The sequence below is a fragment of the Dromiciops gliroides genome, chromosome 3 (assembly GCF_019393635.1).
Source record: "Dromiciops gliroides isolate mDroGli1 chromosome 3, mDroGli1.pri, whole genome shotgun sequence".
Classification (NCBI taxonomy): domain Eukaryota; kingdom Metazoa; phylum Chordata; class Mammalia; order Microbiotheria; family Microbiotheriidae; genus Dromiciops; species Dromiciops gliroides.
Window position 1 is genome coordinate 394,737,726 of NC_057863.1, and position 21,270 is coordinate 394,758,995.

General features: G+C 34.3%; 1 protein-coding gene across 1 annotated transcript in view; it reads left to right on the top strand.

Moving 5' to 3' along the window:
• CNTNAP5 (contactin associated protein family member 5) overlaps positions 1–21,270 on the top strand; it is a 974,910-nt gene that overhangs the window by 565,719 nt on the left and 387,921 nt on the right. The window contains 1 exon segment of the mRNA XM_043992699.1: positions 3,043–3,162. Within this exon segment, the coding sequence (XP_043848634.1) occupies positions 3,043–3,162 (120 nt within the window).

The following is a 21,270-nucleotide window of genomic DNA, read 5'->3' on the forward strand; positions in this document are numbered from 1 at the left end:
GTTCATCTGCTCTTTTCAGCCAAGTTATATAGCTGTTTCTATAAAGATAAAATTCCACTCTAAGTATTTTTTTTGGGCGGGGCAGCTAGGTGGCACAGCAGATAGTGTGTTGGTCCTGGAGTCAGGAAAATATGAGTTCAAGTCCCACCTCAGACACTTACTAGCTGTGTGACCCTGGGAAAATCGGAAAACCTATTTGTCTTAGCTTCCTCATCTGTAAAATGGGCTAAAGAAGAAAATGGAAGACCTCTCCAATGTCTTTGCTAAAAAAACAAAAACAAAAACAAAACAAAACAAAAATCAAAATGGGGTCATAAGGAGTCAGATGTGACTAAAAACAACATGGCATATGTAACCGCCATTGTTCTTTTCATAGTAAACCTTGAATGTTACATGTGTCTCTGTACATGTAGAGACATGTATATGACTTTAAAAAATATGTTTAAATTCCAAATCAGAAGGTTTTATGAAAGTACCATTCTTTTTACTTCTGTATCATCTAGTGTGAAAGGCTAAACTCTGAAATCAGAAACTTTGTCATTTTTTATTGACTTGACCAATAACTAGTACTATTTCAATTCTGATCACCTAGATTAACACTAAAATTATTAAAGATGTTAATAGAGATAAGCCTATAATGAATAATGATGTTATAGCTTGGGAAAAGAATTTCATCTCTTTATCTCATTTTCGCATTTTCAAAATGAATAAGAACAGAACATTTTTATGATACATTAAGTTTTGCAATACAGTTTAACCATGTAATCTCCTTTGAACCTCAAGACAATCTTATGGCATAGCTGCTAATATTACAAATTTTACAGATAAGGAAACAGACTGAGAGAAGTTATGTGACTTGCCTAGAGCTAAATAGCTAGTAAGACTCTGAGGAAAGGTTTGAATTCAGGTTTTCCTGATGTAATGTTGAACACTTTACCCACAGACCCCACACATTGGCCCCAGTGTCTATTGAATTGGATGACTTTCACATTCCTTATGTTTCTAGCATTCTATTTCCATTACTCTTTTTGTTCTTTTTCTTCATCTGATCTTCCCTTCCTGTGACTCAGAGGTGTATTTATTATCTCAAAAGCCCAATAAAAAAAATCTTGAATTCTATTTCATGTATGCCTAGCCATTAAGCATTTTAATAGCATAATAGCTCCAGAGCTAGAAGATATGTTAAAAGGTATCTAGTCCAGGCCCCCACAGATGAAGAAACTTAGGCCATGAGACTTAAAGTGACTACTGTCACATAGGTAGAAAGTGTAAGAGCCAGAATTCAAACTCATTTCCCAAGATTCCAATTCACTGTTTTTCCTACTAAACTTTGTTGCATGCTTGAGTTAATAAATATCCCTTGAATATATTACTGTTGAAAGCATTGTAGGGAAATATAAATAATGGCAGATGCAATGTCTCTCATTGATGTTTGTTAACTCAATTTATTGCTGTCCCAAGTATTGTGATAGGTATGAGACAGCCAAATTATATTATGGATGGATTGTCAGGGAGACCTGAGTTCAAATCCTGCCTAAGATACTTATAGCAGTGTGACCCTGGGGAAGTCACTTAATCTCTCCCATATTCAGTTTGTTCTTCTTTAAAAATATAAAACTAATAATAATAAGTACCTCAAATATTTATTGTTAGGGTAAAATGATATTCTATAAATAAAAGTGTTTGCAAAATTTTATATACTATATATGTTAGCTATTACTATTTCCATTATTATCACTAATATTATGGAGGGCAAAATTACTCAGACTTGATAGGATCCCATTGTTCATGTTCTTCACAGTCTATACAAAAGGCAGATACCCAAATAGATATAATGGACAGTTTTACATGATAAATTCAGTAGTGAGATAGAAAACAACAATAATAATAAAAAGTAGGCCAGTGAGAAGATCATCCCTAGCAAAAGGAGAGGTGACATTTGGTTTGGGCTTTAAAGTACACATTGGAATCTAGTAGATAAAAGGAGAAAGAAAAGATACTCTAGGCATAGGAAATAGTGTGAAGAATCTCATACAGATGGAAAAGAGCTATGTCATATGAATTTCCTTATACTAAGACAATATTTGTTTGAAGTACACTTCATACATATCACATATTTATAAGTATTTCTCTTTATTTGAAGCTATTAACTCAATTTTGCTGGTGCATCAAGGTCCACTTCTAATCTCATCTCACATGTGAAACTTCCCCTAGCTACTCTAGCTCATTCTAAACTCTATATTTCTTTTTTGTTTTTTTAATTTTTAATTTTTTTTTTAGTGAGGCAATTAGGGTTAAGTGACTTGCCCAGGGTCACACAGCTAGTAAGTGTTAAGTGTCTGAGGCCGGATTTGAACTCAGGTACTCTTGACTCCAGGGCAGGTACTCTATCCACTGCACCACCTAGCTTCCCTCTATATTTCTTTAACAACAATAGCAGCTATACTTCTGATGGGTTAGTTTTATCTTTCCAACTATAGATACAAATGAGGTTACTCGGTGGATCATTTTTATACTTCTTTCTTGTGTTTGTCATTGACTAGCATAGTCATGGAGTTTGTGCTCAGGACATTTTATTAATTAATTTAAAGAGGCTAAGGTCATGAGTTCACTTGCCTGTGGACTATTTATTTTTACAAGTATCATTAAGGTTACCCTTTGATTATTTTAAACTTAGTCTTTGTGGTCTCCTGGTGATTATGGGTGGTTTCCTATTTGCCATGTAGCCATTAACTGTTTATTGTCATCTTATTGATACAGGAGGTTCAACTACAATTTTTTATCAGTGCTAAAAAGTTATTTTGCATAAGAGCAGACATCCTTCATATAAGCTGTCATTTTCCTACATTATTTAAACAGGGGTTATTAATAGTTATAGCCCACCAGCTAGGCTGGGTTTAGGACTGATAGAATAAGATTATTTTGTTAAATAGATGAAGATTAAGTGCAAATAAGGTTATTAGTGTCATAGGTATCTACGATTAGTGTGCACTACAAAAAAAAAGTTACTGATCTCTCCCACTTTCTGTGTTTCTCTTTTAGCTATCTATGAGCAATCATGTGAAACCTATCGACACAAGGGAAACACATCTGGCTTCTTCCATATTGATTTAGATGGCAGTGGGCCCCTTGAGCCTCTCTATGTTTACTGCAATATAACAGGTAAGGTTTCACTATTTTCATTCATATTTGACAGATTCTCTAAATAATTTACAGTAGAAAGTATTACATTTTGAAATAGAAATTTTGAAAAAATAAAAAAGATTGAAAAAATGAGTATGAGAATTTGTAACTTCAGAAATGAGTATTTCTAGAGTCAATATATAAACAAAAGGTAGGTTATGATAATGGAGGAAATAAAAAATGTGAAAATCTTGATTTATTCTTAAAAAGGGTGATTGCTAATTGCCTAGAACTATTCCTAAAACTTTTTGCCTTTGCTCTTTATGTTTTTACCCTAGATTAAAAAAAATCCATCATGTCAATGATTAAAATCAGTATTTTTTATCTTTAGGGTGTAGAGCATCATTATATCACAGTGTATTATCAAATGGAATTGCACACTTATCCAGTCTTGTTGATAATGATATAAATTTACCATTTTCATCATTCTAGCATCTTTTATCTTTATTATGAACATATCATAGTGAAGCAAAAAGAATATTAGACTCGGTCAGGAAATCTAATTTTACCACAGATCACTTATATGATCACACAGTCATAGGAATTTTCACTTTCTACCGTCCATATTTGACTTTTCCATTTGACATACCCATAACACCTGAACAAGGGTTGCATCATAGACACACACACACACACTCACACACACAATCACCAACACCTACTACTGGTGGTAAAAAGTGTTACAGATTGCATAACTACCTCAACCCTCTATTAGAAGTCTAAGGATATAAATGCTATGCTAAGGTTTAGTAAAAATACAGCAATTCAAACAGTTAAAGAAGAGAATCCAGCTTTCCAGACCAGAGTCTAGAATCCAGTTTTTCCAGACCAGAATCCAGACTAGAGTCCAGAATCCAGTTTTCCAGACCAGAATCCAGTTTCCTCCCGATGACATCTTACCACTTCAAGAAGACAAGAGAACTCAGAGGCTTTATATGTTTTGTTAGTTTTTACTATCTCCTTTCTGTTATAATATACACTATCTGTAACATGTACTCTCTGCAGAGGCTCTCCCTTTGCAAGACTAATGTCAAAGCGTCAGTTCATGAGGACAAAAAAAAAAAATCTCCCCTCTGGACAAAACTTTCCTCTCTTCCTTTTCTATATTGTTGTTCACATATTATTAGTTAGCAATTGTTATTATATTATTTTTACTGTTCCGTCAAGGAAATATTTTGTTTCTTGAGGAACAAAAGGGGGTAATGTGGTAAAAAGTTTTAACAGTCGGTTAGATAATGGAGAGATGCCAGTGGGCCTCTTTTTCCTGCTCTGCTGGTCTCCTGGCTGCACGGCACGGACAGACGCAGACTGGAGTTTGACTCGGCCCGGCTCTCGGTTAACAGCACGCGCTTGACTCAGTCTCTCTCCCCAAAGGTGACCTTGGGTTTTGGTGAGTTTTATACGGAATATAGACTAAGCCTAGACTTAAGACGATTTGTATTGTATTTCTACTTTCCTATCCTTCTAATCAACATCACCTTGTGACTACCATACAATAAAAGCTCTAACTAGAAAACCAGAAGCTTCTTCCATTTACTAGTCTGGGAGATAAATTAAGGGAAAGGTTAAAGAGGGGAGATTTATGATCTAATATCCAATTTTAAATCTCACATACTACTACTACTACTACCACCACCACCACTACCACCACTACCATCACTACCACCACCACTACTATAAAATAAAGAGAATGCTAGAAGTCTTTTTTTTTTAAATTAATAACCATAGGGGGTATGATAGGGTCAATAGAATGCTAGATTTGAAAAGAAGATTTGAGTTCAAATTCTAACTTTGAAACTATCTGACCATGTAAACGTGACCAAGTCTTTTAACTCTTTATGTAATTCAAACAACTCTCTACAGTTTCTTAACTAATCAATCAAAGAAGCATGAATTAAGCATCTTCTGTGTGCTTAGGGATAGACTGGTAGAGGTGACCCCCATTATAGTAAAATCATAAATGCCTCCTCAATAGTGGACTTCTTCAATTCTAGAACAACTTAATTAATGTAAAATAAAAGATCAAAATAATTTAGCTTCTCTGTAATGAAACATCTATTGTGTTAAAAATAAATTTTAAAGTAATATGAAAAAACCCAGCAAAGTTTTAAAAAAGAAATAATAAGAAAGACTTTAGTTTCATGTTTTATTATATATATATATATATATATATATATATATATATATATATATATATATGTGTGTGTGTGTGTGTGTGTGTGTGTGTGTGTGTGTGTGTGTGTGTGTGTGTGAAAAGTTATTTAGTAAGATGGATAGATGACTGCTTGTGGTGTCAAAAAAATCTGAGTTTGAGATCCAGTTCTAATAAAACTTAGTAGAAGCATAATAGTGTGCCAGTCCTTTCATTTTTCATAGACTGTAGTTAGCTCATATCTAAGAGAAGGATAATATTATACCCCTTACTTCTTAATGTTTGTTCTCAGAAAACTGTTTTGTAAACAAATAGCTGTGGGGAAAAAAAGATGTCATAGTTTTCATCATCATCATAATCATCATCTGTAGTAGTATTAAGTAGTATATATGTAGTAATAAAAAACAGTAGTGGTTTTAGTGGTGGTGGTGGTGGTAGTGGTGTCAGTAATAGTAATAGCAGCAGCAACAATTATGTAGTAGTAATGTGAGATGATAAGGGAAAGAGTTGAAGAAGGGGAAAGAAAGAAAGAGGGAAGGAAAGCAATAAAAAGGTAAAATAAATTCAGATTACTAGACAGGCAGAAAATTGGAAAATAGAGTTAAGAAAGCAAGAGAAAGAGGAGAAAGGATTCAAGTCTCAGAAATGTTAGTAAGATATCCTTGTCATACATGATATTCTCTTTGGATGGGAATTTTATAGAGTTATCTTTATTATCTTTTCCATATAAAATGACTATTATTCATTTTCTTAACTCTCCCATGGCACTACATATTTAAACCTCGAGAAACTACATTTGAATATTCTCTATGGATAAATGAGATAATAAGAGAAATTATTTTTGATCATATGGTACCTTTTGCTTGGATGAAATAAGATGGATTAAATTTATGAAATGGATAGAGGTTCTTTAACCCCTAAGTGTGGTATAAACATTCTGGTGTTTTCACAAGTATAACATTTTTTAATTCCAAAGTTCTTATCCACATTCATAAAAATTTATTTTATTCTCCACAATGCACAAGCCCAAGGTATGCCCCTCTTGGAAACCTTAAATCACTATTTTTTTCTTATTATTATCATCTTTATTGCTGTTGTTACTGTCCACTGTCACTTTCATGTCATAGAATTTAGTAAGTTCATACAAAACATAAATTCATTAAATAAAATATTCAATACCTAGGACAGGGTTTTGTCTGCAGCAAATTCTTGTTGACCTGAAGTATGGTACTTTCCCTTTGCATTTCCATATCATTTCATTATTTTAAAATGCATTAGTGTCAATTAATCCTTATACCATCCGCACCACATAAGTGGAAGATATTTTATTATCTTCACCTTACTGATCCACAGATTATTTAAACAAATTGCCCAAGGGCAGTGAGAGCAACCTCAATGGTGCTGGAGATAGGAAAAAAGTTGTTTCCCCGGGAAACAACTACTAATGAATGACAAGTGGATTAACAACAAATATAAGACAGAGAAATTATTGACTGGGGATAACTGAACAGGTTTGCCTTGGTGAACTTGTCTTACTGGAGTTCATGAAACTCAGATACAAAGGGGATAAATGCCAGGAGAAATGTCCAAATGTATTACTGTGAGGGATATTTTATATTTTAGATAGTAAAGTAGTAGCATGAAAAAAAAAATAGTCCCCTACATTTAGCCAGTAGACCCCTTTCAGCTCCACAGTTAGCACTTATACTGAGCAAGTCAGATGGGATCAGTCAAGGGTAGCCATTTAGTCACCTAGAATTAAGTGGACATGTGTCAGAAATCATGATAGACAAAATTCTGAATCTGGAAAAGTATGCACACTTGGGCTAGTGAACAGACAACACCAAAGTTTAATTGTTATCCTAGGAGAGACCGTATGCATTGTACCCTATTTTGTAAAGCCCTGGGATTATAGATGATAAACATAGAAACAGGAAAGCTTGACACATAGAGGTAAATCTCTTCCCTTATTGAAATAAGGGCAAGGAGATCACTAAAAGTCTATAGTAGTCTTACAGTATGTTTTGATATATAAATTCATTATAGAGGATTCAGACTATTTTCTGACTATGTTCTTTCCTTTTTGTGGTCTAACCATGGAAAAGATAGCTAGTTATAAGTTTTAAAATATAATTGATATAATAATGAATAATATATAACAATGATTTATTTTTAGAAATATTTATATTTGATAAAGTCTACAAAATGATGCTATTGGAAGTATACATAAAGATCCCAGATTATTCTAGGTCAAGATGATTTTTGACATCTTCAATCCTATGATTTTATAAATGAAGAAAATGAATTCCAACTAAGAAAAAGTCAGCCTGGCATAGTGCTAAAGCACTATGCTAAAATCAGATTACCTGGGTTCAAATAACCTTGGTCAAATAAATTATCTTTTCTGGTGTTCAATTTCCTCACCTATAAATAGAGGGGGCAGCTAGGTAGTGCAGTGGAGAGAGTGCTGGGCCTGGAGTCAGCAAGACTCATCTTTATTAGCTGTGAGACCCTGGCAAGTCACTTAACCCTGTTTGTCTCAGTTGCTCATCTGTAAAATGAGTTGGAGAAGGAAAGCAAACCACTTCAGTATCTCTACCAAGAAAGCCTCAACTGGAGTCATGGACAGTTAGACATGACTGAAAATGACTCAAAAACAACAAAAATAGAGGGTTGTAATAGATAATCATTATGGTTTGTCATAACTCTAAATCTTAGGAGTCTATTTTATGGTTTAAAGTCTTATTTCTACTATTCACTAGACTATGACTTTTAACATAACATATGCTTCAGTTTTCCCATATGTAAAATCTGAAAAAATAATTATTTATTTTGGATTTTGGGGGGAACCCAGGGACACCACTTAGAAACTTTAACTAATCCCTTTTAGATATATGGGCTAACCAGGAGCCCATGGGTGCATCAACAGACATAGATATTGACTAGATGAGATTAGCCACACCTGGACATCATCTGCCTTGTCCTTCAGATATGATCTTTTTTCACACTTCCTCATTAAGTCATTACATCATTAGGTCATAAGTAAAGCTCATTTTAATATGGACCACCCTTAAGTCACATCAACCAATGGAATTGAAGGATTCTAGCCAATTAGCTTTGAGGATTATGTAAGAGACACCTCCTACGAAAGAGGAAAAGAACAGACCATGAGGCAAAAGCCATTCTGGGTGACAGGCTAGGTGAGGAAAGCAGTACAGTAGTGCTCTCTCTCTGTCTCTTAGTAATAGAGGACATCTGAACTCTGCTTGGAACCATGTGCTTGCTCTCTTAGACAATATGGTGCTGGTAGGGAGGGGGGTTTCAGCTTGTGCTAAATTCAGTCAATGCTCTCTCTCTTGCTCTTGAGACACTCTTGACCTAGCAACACACCCTCTCCTCTTTGTCCCATGACTCCATTCTGGGTATGTAATTACTTAGGCCTTAGGGATTACTTAGGGACATCAGTGAGACACATGGTCAATACTTTAGTAATATGTGATGTTAATTAATAATAAATACTTAATGCCCAAACTGGTGCAATAGCCATTAATTTATCAGTAGCAATATATTAGAAAAAAACCAGCCAAGTGCCATAATAATTTAGAACAGAAACAGGCTAGCCCTGCCAATATTTTAAATGACACAAAATATTAAGCAAAACTATGTGTTAGGCTCTGTGCTAAGGACAAAAGTGAAAATCCTATGACTTCATGGAACTTACAATCTAGCCAGGCAAAATAAGTACATATACACATAAGTACATATGTATGTACATGCATGCAAACACACATACATATATGCATGCATGCAAAGTAGGTAAATGTTATTTTTTGGGGGGGAGCACTAACAGCTATGAGGTTCTGGGAAGGTTTAAAGGAGAAAGTGACATTAAAAAGCCAAGTTTTTTTAAGGGGATTCTAATGGGGAAATTTTATTTACAGGCCTTGGGGAGAATCAGTACAAAAACACAGAAATTTGCAATGTATGAGCAAAATTAAAAAGATCAGTTTTCATTAATTGTATCATGCACAACAGTCAGTAATATATAATAATGCTAGAAAGGTAGATTCTTGCCAGGTTGTAAAAGTCTTTAAGTAGCAGAGAAGTTTATGTAGGAGGCCACTGGAATTTATTGAGTTGGGGAGTGATATGATCAGATTTGTGCTTCAGAAAAAAAAATCACTGTGAAGAAGATAAATTGGAATAGAAACTTGGAGCTGGGAGACCAATTAGGAAGCTATTTCAGTATTGTCCAGCCAAGAGGTAATGAGGTCTGACCTAGGGTGGTGGCTGTGTGAATAAAAATAGAGACATTTTATGAAGTAGAAGGTAGAAATTTCTATGAAGTAGAAAGAGAAAACTTATGATGAAGGAGACTGAAGAGGTCGGTGGGAGTTCAGATGTTCAGGGATTTGAAGTCAGACCAAGAAATGTTATCCTAGAAGAATCAGGGCATTACTGAAGATTTTTTAGCAGGTGGATGACATTGGCAACAGCAGTTGGCAGATGAATTTGAAAGGAGGAGAGGCTACAAAGAAAGAGTGTAGTATGTAACATATTTTAACGATCAAGGAGTGAGGTGATGAGAGTTTCATCTAGGATAAAGCTGTGTACACATACATTTTTGCAAACTACTTTCCACAGAGAAGGAGAGAAGCTATGGAAGGAGAATGTACATGATCTAACAACTAATTGAATTTAAGGAATGAGAGGCAAGAGGCAAGGATGACTCCAAGGTTAAGGAATTGAGTGAATTGAAGGATAATGTCTAATGGAAATAAGACAGTCAGTATGAAGAGTAAATTTAGGGAAGAAGATGATGAGTTCCATTTTAAAACATTCTTTGGGTTTTAGTGATTTTTAATTATTTTAGAGCTTTAAAATAATAACTTTATCTTTACTCAGGTGACAATTCTAAAGGAATTATACATTGAAATTTTCTCATGCAATTTACTCATGCAATATACATCTAATTATGGTTGCTGGGGCATTTATTTCTTGCTTTTAATGCGTGTGTTTGTGTGTGATGAATAAATATATATTGAATAATATTGGTTCCTGCAAATATTTAGAGTGAGGAAAAGTACATTTGAAACCTGAGTCCAATGAACTTCACTGATATATGGTTTATTAATAAACATAATATTTATTTTATAAAGAGCTATATGCATGATAGGTATTATTAATATTGTTATTATGCTTAATGATAAACTTTAATATAGAGCTCCATACCTACATATGCAGTTTAAAAATATTGAAGATATTTAAATTGTTAATGAGTTGGTGAAACTATTAACAATATGTGCATTTAAAGATAGAACATTCTGCTGCTGTCTTTGCCTGAGGAATTTCTCCCCCCTCCCTAATTACTTTTATTATGTGTAAATCTAAAAATATATATCACAGTTGCTGGCATAAAAGCAGCTCATGCTTTAATTAGAACTATGAACCAGAGAAATTAAAAAGTGTCTGTGTTGGGTGAGGAAGGTATATTCAGGGAGACAAAGAAATGATAACATACTCACGTAAAGAAATTGAAGAAACTAACTTTGACCTGGGTGACAATGTGACCTATACTCTATGGCTTGTCTCCTATACTTGTGCCATGTGTTTAGAGTAAGTGCAATGGAATTTACCACTGGCTGTGCTGTTTTGTATTCATCTTTTAAGAGAACTTTAAACAAGTCAGCTTATACCATGAAAAGACAGAGGATTCACAGAATCGCATGAAGTTTTCAAACTGGAATGAACATTAGCTGGCTCATTCCCCTCATTTGACAGCCAAATTGAATTATTGTCTAGAAATGGACAAGAACTTATTTAAGTTCACTTTAGAAGCTATGGCATAGTGGATAAAGTGATGAACTCAGGAAGACCTGAGTTTGAATGCTGCCTCAGCTACTCATCTCTGTGACTTTGGGGAAGTCACATAGACTCTGTCTGCCTCACTTTTGTCCTTTGTAAAATCAGGGTATTAATAGTTCCTATATCTGAGGGATATAAAGATACAATGGTATAATATTTTAAAGTGATTTGTAAACCAATATAAATGTTTAAGTGCTATAAAAATCTTTAAATAGTAGTTACCTTGTATGTATCTAGTAAGTAGAATAGTTCAGATTAGAACCCAAGGCCCCAGGATCTTAATCCAGAGCTCTTTGTCAGTCTCATGTTGCTTTTCTCTGTGAATCTAAGATCATAAAAGAACCACAGACACCATCTAGATTAACTTTCTTATTCTATAGGCCAAGGAAAATTAAGTAACTTGCCCAATATCATGCAAGTTTTAATCTTCATATTTGTACTTCAGTTTTTTTTCAGTCATGTCTGATACTTTGAGACCCTATTTAGGGTTTTATTTGCACATACTGAAGTGGTTTGCTATTTCCTTCTCTAGCTCATTTTACAGATGAGGAAACTGAGACAAATAGGGTTAAGTGACCTCCCCAGGATCACATAGCTATTAAGTGTCTGAGGCTGGATTTGAACTCTGATCTTCCTGACTCTAGTGCACTACACCATATAGCTGCCCTTTAATCTTCAGAAGGATTTAAATGCAAGTCCTCTGATTCTAGATCAGTGGTGTGTATGTGTGTATGTATACATATGTGTGTATGTATGTACACATACATACACACATACAAACTTTGTAATATATATATATATATGTATATATTTATATTACATTGGTTGTCAAAGCCACTCCACCTATCTTATTATATACTTCTGATAATTTTGATTTTTCTCAGTATTCATGGTATTTGATAATAACCACACAGTCAACAATTATGTTGAGTTTGGGTTCTTCCTACTATTTTCTGGAACTATGATGAACCCCTGGAAACTAGATTTGATAAGTGTTTAAACATGTGGCAAGATATGAAAGTCAACTTGTTATTCTGGAAAATTTATTAGAAAAAATTGTCAAGAGCCCTGATTCTAGTCCCAACTATGTTACTAAATAATGTTTGACCTTGGACAAATCAATGGAATTATATGCACTTCATTTTTTTCTTTATAAAATAAGCTAGATGGTCTCTAAGGTCTCTCCAACCCTATGATTTATGCAAGGATAGTTTTAAATACAGAAACTGAGGTAGGAAGACTTGAACAATTTTCTGAAGTGTTGAAGAATCAGTTATAAATGTGATTCACTTTCATAAAAAGGGCACCTGAAGGCACACAGGTTGTTAGATCTGTGAGTTTTGATTCCATATCTTGGGAAAGAGAAAAAATAGATTTTTAAGGAATCACTGGATACTTAAAATGAGGGGAAAAAAGAGAAAACAACTGTGTACCTGGCAACATAGTTTTGGAAGGGGAAAATTTAAATGATGTGTTCAAGTTCCTTGAGAAGAGTAAATAGACATGAGTATGTAGATGAAATGTAAGTTTTGTAAAAATCCTTGGCAGTATCATGTAAGGATATATTAATTTTTGAAGGGGTGGGGGGAGTTGGTGAGACAGTTTAATTTTGATCTGGATTACAGACAAGAAATAAAGGGTTGAGATAAATAGGCAGATAGTTATGGAATTACAAAATAGAAAGACAAGAATTTTCTAGGAATCACAAATACTAGTACCTTTTTATTTAATAAATGGAGGAAGATGTGCATAGTGCAATCTCTAAGCTTGTTGATGACCCTAATTTTGATAGGTAGTGGTGTGGGGAAATGTTGGGAAACACAATTTTAAGTAAAAAATCCAATTGTGTGTATAGAATAAATGATCCTGAGAGAGTGACAAGAACTCTGGGAAAACACTGATCAAAGGAAACTTAGATTGACAGATAGAAATGATCTGAAAAGTCATTTAGTCTAATTCTCTTATTTACAGCTAAAGAAGGCCTGGATATTATATTACTTCCCCAAGATCATACAGATAGTAAGGTAGAATTTGAGCCCAGGCACTTTGACTCCCAATCCAATACCATTCTAAGAATAAATGTAGCTTCTTCCTAAATGATAGCAACTGTGGGAGGTGGCGGGGAGGAATGCTGCACCACTAAAAAAGCTGAGAAAATATTAATGTTCCTAAAGAAGGAACTTTTATAAGAATTGTGTCTTAAGAATATATTCATATAAAAATGTGTCTGCACTGTGGTTTAGATATATATGTGGATGAAAATATTGTTCTGTCTAGGGACAAAGATGGGGATAGGGAAAGGGATAGGAGCAGAGATAGAGATAAGATTTGTGATTTCACTAGTGTCTAGAACTCTCAGATGAAAAGATCCCCACTTCTTTTCCCCCCACCTCTACCAATGCACGTTGGTACCTTTGCTGAAACTTATAATCTTAGGGAGTTGTCTAGCAAGAACTTATTATATGTTAGGCACAGAAGCCCAGGAAATTAAAAAAAAAAAGGGAAAAGTATATGCTCTCAAGGAGCTCACATTCTAAAGGGTTAGATGCCTTATTCATTGTCACACAATGAATGTCAGTTAGTATGTCAAAAGATGTATACTGTGTTCTTCATAATGCTGCAACCTGAGAAAGATATAATGAAATTCAGTGTCTTCTCAAGCTTTGGCAGACCTTACCAATTAAATAGCCTTTATGTATAAATACATATATCTGTCACTCAAGTTGCAGCTTAGGTAGGTTCGGAGACTCTTATCCCTAGTTTGGCTACACAGTGTGGTTTTTGTTTTTTTTTGTTTGTTTGTTTGTTTTTTCTGTTCACAATTCATTGTTGTTGATGTTCAGTCATTTTACTTCTGTCCAACTCTTGATGACTTCCAGTAGGGCTTTTCTTGGCAGAGAAACTGGAGTAATTTGCCATTTCCTTTTCCAGCTCATTTTACAGATGAGGAAACTAAGACAAACAGGGTTAATGACTTGCTTAGGGTCACACAGCTGGTATAAGTATCTGAGGCCAGAAATGAACTCAGGTTCTTGACTCCTCCAGCTGTGTGATTCTGTATACAACTTCAGTATCTTTACAAAGAAGACCCCAATTGGGGTCACAAAGAGCCAGATGTGACTGAAAATGACTGAACAACAGCAACTTCTTGATTTCACACCCAACATTCTATCCATGTAGCCACCTAGCTGCCATTCTAGTAAGATGCAAAGGGTTAGAATGCAAACTATTCTGTTGAGCATTGGAAACACCTTCTTGGTCTAATTCCATTCTATCTTTCCAAGGTGATTATAATGTTTTTGCTTATATATTTTGCTACAGGCAAACTGGTCTACTTGGTGTTCTCCATATGCAAGATTCCATTTCACTCAACCTTGCCTTTTCCAGGCCAGACTTCTCAAACTTACAGTACTCTCCCTATTTGTGCCTAACTTTTAGAACCCATTCAATTGTTGTTAGTTCCTTGCCCACTGAAAATACTTTGTGTTTATTTTGATATTTCTTATCCAGAGGATGAATTGGAGTCTCTACCTTTTACTTCATTGGTGTAAGAAATTCCCATTCAGGAAATTCCTTCTACCAAAGTAGCTCAGCAACTATTCTGCAGTTTATAGTTTCAGAGTTGGTTGTTGTTATTGTTATTTTTAGTGGAAGGAGGAAACGTTGAGATGTTGTAACATATTCAGGGACATGTAGCCTGAATGTGTTACAGATGGGACTTAAATACAGTTTCAAATATTGTAATATGTATCTTTATATTTCTCTGTATAGAGATATGCATGTATGTATATATTTACATATGTGTATATTTCTATCTGTCTGACTATGTCTCTTATTTGCTTATCTGTTTATATATTATTTCCCTTGAGAAAGGTATCAATTTCATTGTTTGTCTCTGTAACTCATTGCCTAGTATAGTACGTGGCAAAGAGGTATTTAACAAAAGTTTACCAAATACAATTTCATTGAATTAAAATATTTGGTTGCAAGAAGTTGGCATGTCATTAAAAATCACAGAACTTTTAAATTACTGAGATACTGGAATTAAAAAAAAAGATGCAGAGATCTAAACTAAATTGATAAAAACAAACATGGAATACTATATTATCACTACAGACTTAAAAACACAAAGCAACAAATGATTTTTTTTTGTCCTGAAATGATCGAAATCTATAAAAGAATATGTGAGGTAAAAGAGAATTGTTCACAAAGTATCAATATACTAACATAAGGGAGATTTTTTTTTAAGTTAACTAAAGTAGGTTTAGGACTAAGAGAAAGAACACTACAAAATTGGCTATCCAGCTTTTGATACTTATTATTCCAATTGCCAAGTAATACATGTTGACTAAAAATAAGGTCAGCTAATTGATAAGTGACAGAACTCTATATGATTACTTAGTAGAACTAGGTTATGCTTAACATTTAAATTTTTATTATAGAACTAAATGGGTGAATGGACTAATGAATTAGTGGTCCATGAATTAAATCTTGTCTAGGAATTCAGCCTTATCATATGAGAAACAAAAAGCTAATGTGCCCTGAGGCTGCATTAAGGAAGACATAACTTCTAGGAATAAAGATGTGATAGCCCCATTCTATTATGTTTCTTTCTTTCTTTTTTATTTTTCAGGGCAGTGAGGGTTAAGTGACTTGCCCAAGGTCACACAGCTAGTAAGTGTCAAGTATCTGAGGCTGGATTTGAACGCAGGTCCTCCTGAATCCAAAGCTGGTGCTTTATCCACTGTGCCATCTAGCTGCCTCCATCCCATTCTATTATGACCTAGTTAAATTACATTGGTATGTTGTACTCAGTTCTGGGTATTACATTTTAGGAAGAACTTTGATAAACTAGCAAGCATCCATGGATGGGCATCTTGGTTGGTGAATTGAATTCATGCCATATGAGAAGTGCTTAGGGAATTGAGAAGAAAAAAGCAACTGACTGGGAGAAATAAGATTTAGGGGAGACATAGAAACCTTGAGAAAGATGAAGCACTATCAAAAGCAGAGGGATTAGACTTGTCCTGACTAGCCCACAGAGGATAGCATTAGTTATGGTGGATGGACATTTGAAAGAGGCAATTTTATTTTATTTTATTTTATTTATTTTATTTTTGCTGTTACATGTAAAGATAGTTCTCAACTTTTGTTTATACAAGATTTACAATTTCAGATTTTTCTTCCTCCCTCCCCTCCCTCCCCCTTCCCCTAGACAGCAGGTAATCTGATATAGGTTATATCTATATATCTACATATCGATATAGATATAGATATAGATAAACACACATATACATATATACACATAATAACATTTCTGCATTAGTCCTGTTATAAGAGAAAAAAATCAGAGCAATGATGAAAAACCTCAAAATAGAAAAAAAAAACACCAGCACCAAAACCAAAAGAAATAGTATGGTTCATTCAGCTTCTATACTCCACAGTTCTTTTTTTTCTTGGATTTGGAGATCTTTTTCTATCATGAGTTCCCTGGAACTCTTCTGTACCATTGCATTGGTGAGAAGAATTTAGTCCATCACAGTAGATCAACACTCAATATTGATGATACTGTGTACAATGTTCTTCTGGTTCTGCTCATCTCACTCATCATCAGCTCACATAAGACCCTCCAGGTTTCTCTGAACTCCTCCTGCTCATCATTTCTTACAGCACAATAGTATTCCATTGTATTCATGTACCACAATTTGTCCAGCCATTCCCCAATTGATGGGCACCCCCTCAACTTCCAATTCCTTGCTACCACGTAAAGAGCAGCTATAAATATTTTTGTACATGTGGGTCCCTTTCCCCTTTCCATGATTTCTTTGAGAAAAGGACCGAAAAGTGGTATTGCTGGGTCAAAGGGTATGCACAGCTTTATCGCCCTTTGGGCATAATTCCAAATTGCTCTCCAGAATGGTTGGATCAGTTCACAGCTCCACCAACAATGCATGTGTTCCAATTTTCCCACAGCTTCTCCAACATTTATTATTTTCCTTTTTTATCATTTTAGCCAATCTGATAGGTGTCAGGTGGTACCTCAGAGTTGTTTTAATTTGCATCTCTCTAATCATTAGAGATTTAGCGCATTTTTTCATACGGGAATAGATAGCTTTGGCTTCTTCATCAGAAAACTCCCTGTTCATATCCTTTGATCATTTCTCAATTGGGGAATGACTTGGATTCTTATAAATTTGATTTAGTTCCCTATATATTTTAGAAATGAGGCCTTTATCAGAAGTACTGGCCTCAAAAATTGTTTCCCAGATTTCTGCCTCCCTTCTAATTTTGGATGCATTGCTTTTGTTTGTACAAAATTTTTTTAATTTAATATCATCAAAATCATCCATTTTGCGTTTTATAATATACTCTATCTCTTGTTTGGTCATAAACTATTTTCCTTTCCAAAGATCTGATAGGTAGACTATTCCTTTCTCTCCTAATTTACCTATGGTATCACTTCTTATGTCTAAATCATGTATCCATTTTGACCTTATTTTAGTATAAGGGGTAAGATGTTGGTCTATGCCTAATTTCTGCCATACTATCTTCCAGTTTTCCCAGCAGTTTTTGTCAAATACTGAGTTCCTATCCCAGAAGCTGGAGTCTTTGGGTTTATCAAACACTACATTACTAGTGTCATTTACTACTGCATTTCCTGAGCCTAGCCTATTCCATTGATCTACCACTCTATTTTTTAGCCAGTACCTGATAGTTTTGATGACTGCCGCTTTATAGTAAAGCTCCAGGTTTGGTACCGCTAACCCACCTTCCTGTGAATTTTTTTCATTATTTCCCTGGATATTCTTGATTTTTTGTTTTTCCAGATGAATTTTGTTATTATTTTTTCTAGTTCTATAAAATAATTTTTAGGTAGCCTGATTGGTAAGACACTGAATAAGTAAATTAATTTAGGCAGTATTGTCATTTTTACTATATTAGCTCTGCCTATCCATGAGCAATTGATATCTTTCTAATTATTTAGATCTGATTTGATTTGTGTGAAGAGTGTTTGGTAGTTGTGTTCATAGAGTTCCTGGGTTTGTCTTGGCAAGTAGACTCCCAAGTATTTTATATTATCTCTCGTTACTTTAAATGGAATTTCTCTTTCTATCTCTTGCTGCTGGACTTTGTTGGTCATGTATAGAAATGCTGATGATTTCTGTGGATTTATTTTATATCCTGCTACTTTGTTAAAGTTGTTAATTGTTTCAAGTCATTTTTGAGTTGATTCTCTAAGATTCTCCAAGTATACCATCATATCATCTGCAAAGAGTGATAGTTTTGTTTCCTCCTTGCCTATTCTAATTACTTTAATTGCTTTCTCTTCTCTGATTGCTAAAGCTAACATTTCTAGGACAATATTAAATAATAGGGGTGATAATGGACATCCCTGTTTCACACCTGATCTCATTGGGAAGGCCTCTAATTTATCTCCATTGCATATAATACTTGCTGATGGCTTTAGGTAGATAATGTTTATTATTCTAAGGAAAGCTCCACCTATTCCTAAACTCTCTAGTGTTTTTATTAGGAATGGGTGTTGTACTTTGTCAAAAGTTTTCTCTCCATCTATTGAGATAATCATATGATTTTGGTTGGTTTTCTTATTGATGTGGTTGATTATGTTAATAGTTTTCCTAATGTTGAACCAGCCCTGCATTCCTGGTATAAATCCCACCTGGTCATAGTGTATTATCCTGGTGATCACTTGCTGTAATATCCTTGCTAATATCTTATTTAAGATTTTAGCATCAATATTCATTAGGCAAATTGGTCTATAATTTCCTTTCTCTGTTTTTGCTTTGCCTGGTTTTGGTATCACCACCATATTTGTGTCATAAAACAAATTTGGTAGAACTCCTTCTTCACTTATTTTCCAAATAATTTGTATAGTATTGGAATTAATTGTTCTTTAAATGTTTGGTAAAATTCCCCCATAAACCCATCTGGCCCTATGGATTTTTTCTTAGGGACTTCATTAATGGCTTGTTCAATTTATTTTTTCTAATATGGGTTTATTTAAGGATTTTATTTCTTCTTCAGTTAACCTGGGCAGTTTGTATTTTTGTAAATCTTCATCCATTTCATTTAGATTGTCAAATTTATTGGCATACAGTTGGGCAAAATATTTCCTAATTATTGATTTAATTTCTACTTCATTGGTGGTAACATCATCCTTTTCACTTTAGATACTGGTAATTTGGTTTTCTTCTTTCTTTTTTTAAATCAAATTAACCAATATTTTATCTATTTTATTGGTTTTTTCATAAAATTAGCTCTTAGTTTTATTGATTAATTCTATAGTTTTTTTTTTTTTTTACTTTCAATCTTATTAATTTCTCCTTTAATTTTCAGGATCTCTCATTTAGTGTCTAATTGGGGATTTCTAATTTGTTCTTTTTCTAGCTTTTTAGGTTGCATGCCCAATTCATTAATCTCCTCTTTCTCTTTTTTATTCATGTAAGCATTTAGAGCTATAAATTTTCCCCTAAGCACTTCTTTGGCTGCATCCCATAGATTTTGGTATGTTGTCTCATTATTGTCATTCCTTTGGATATAGTTATTGTTTCTATGATTTCTTGTTTGGCCCATTCATTCTTTTTTTTTTTGCTGGACAATGGGGGTTAAGTGACTTGCCCACGGTCACACAGCTAGTAAGTCAAGTGTCTGAGGCCGGATCTGAACTCAGGTACTCCTGAATCCAAGGCTGGTGCTCTATCCAATGCGTCTCCTAGCCGCCCCCCATTCATTCTTTAGAATGAAATTATTTAGTTTCCAATTGATTTTCATTCTACTTTTCCCCGGCTCTTTCTTACATGTAATTTTTATTGCATCATGATCTGAAAAGGATGCATTTACTATTTCTGCCTTTTTACATTTGACTATGATGTTTTTGTGCCCTAATACATGGTCAATTTTTGAAAATGTGCCATGTACTGCTGAGAAAAAGGTATATTCTTTTCTATCCCCATTCAATTTTCTCCAGACATCTATCATGTCTAACTTTTCTAGTAATCTATTCACTTTGTTCACTTCTTTCTTATTTATTTTTCAGCTAGATTTATCTAATTCTGAGAGGGGGAGATTCAGATCCCCCACTAGTATAGTATTACTGTCTAATTCCTCTTGTAACTCATTTAACGTCTCCTCTAAGAACTTGGATGCTATAACACTTGGTGCATACATATTTAATATTGATATTACTTCATTATCTACAGTACCTTTTAGCAAGATGTAATTTCCTTCCTTATCTCTTTTAATGAGATCTATTTTTGCCTGCACTTTGAGATAAGGATTGCTACCCCTGCTTTTTTTACTTTAGCTGAGGCATAATATATTCTGCTCCAGCCTTTTACCTTTACTCTGTGTGTATCTCTCTGCTTCAAATGTGTTTCTTGTAAACAGCATATTGTAGGATTCTGGTTTTTAATCCACTCTGAAATTCGCTTCCATTTTATAGCAGAGTTCATCTCATTCACATTCACAGTTATTATTACTGACTGTCTATTCCCCTCCATTCTATTTACCCTTTTGTACTTTTCCCCCTTCTTTCACCCTATTCCTCCTCACCAATGTTTTACTTCTTACCCCTGCCTCCCCCAATCTGCCCTCCATTTTTATCACCCCCCTCTCTTTTCTTTACCCTTTTCTCCCTTGCTTTTGTCCTCCCTTCTATCAGTCACCTCCTTTCCCTTCCCCTTTTGCTTCCCTAAAGAATGAGTTAAGTTTCTTTATCACAATGAACGTATATTTTATTCCCTCTTTGAATCAAATCTAATGAGAATAGGGTTGAAACAATGTTCCCCCCTCCTTTCTTTCCTTCTATTGTAATAGGGTTTTTTTTTTACCTCTTCATATGATATAATTCATCCCATTCCACCTCCCCTTTCCTCTCCTCCCCATAGACTCCCTTTTTAACCCCTTAATTCTTTTTTGTATCATCACATCAAAGACAATTTATATTTATACCCTCTATGTAAAGTCCTTCTCTCTGCCCAAATACATTTACAGTTCTTAAGAGTTATGAGTATTATCTTCCTGTGTAGGGATATAAACAGTTTAACCTA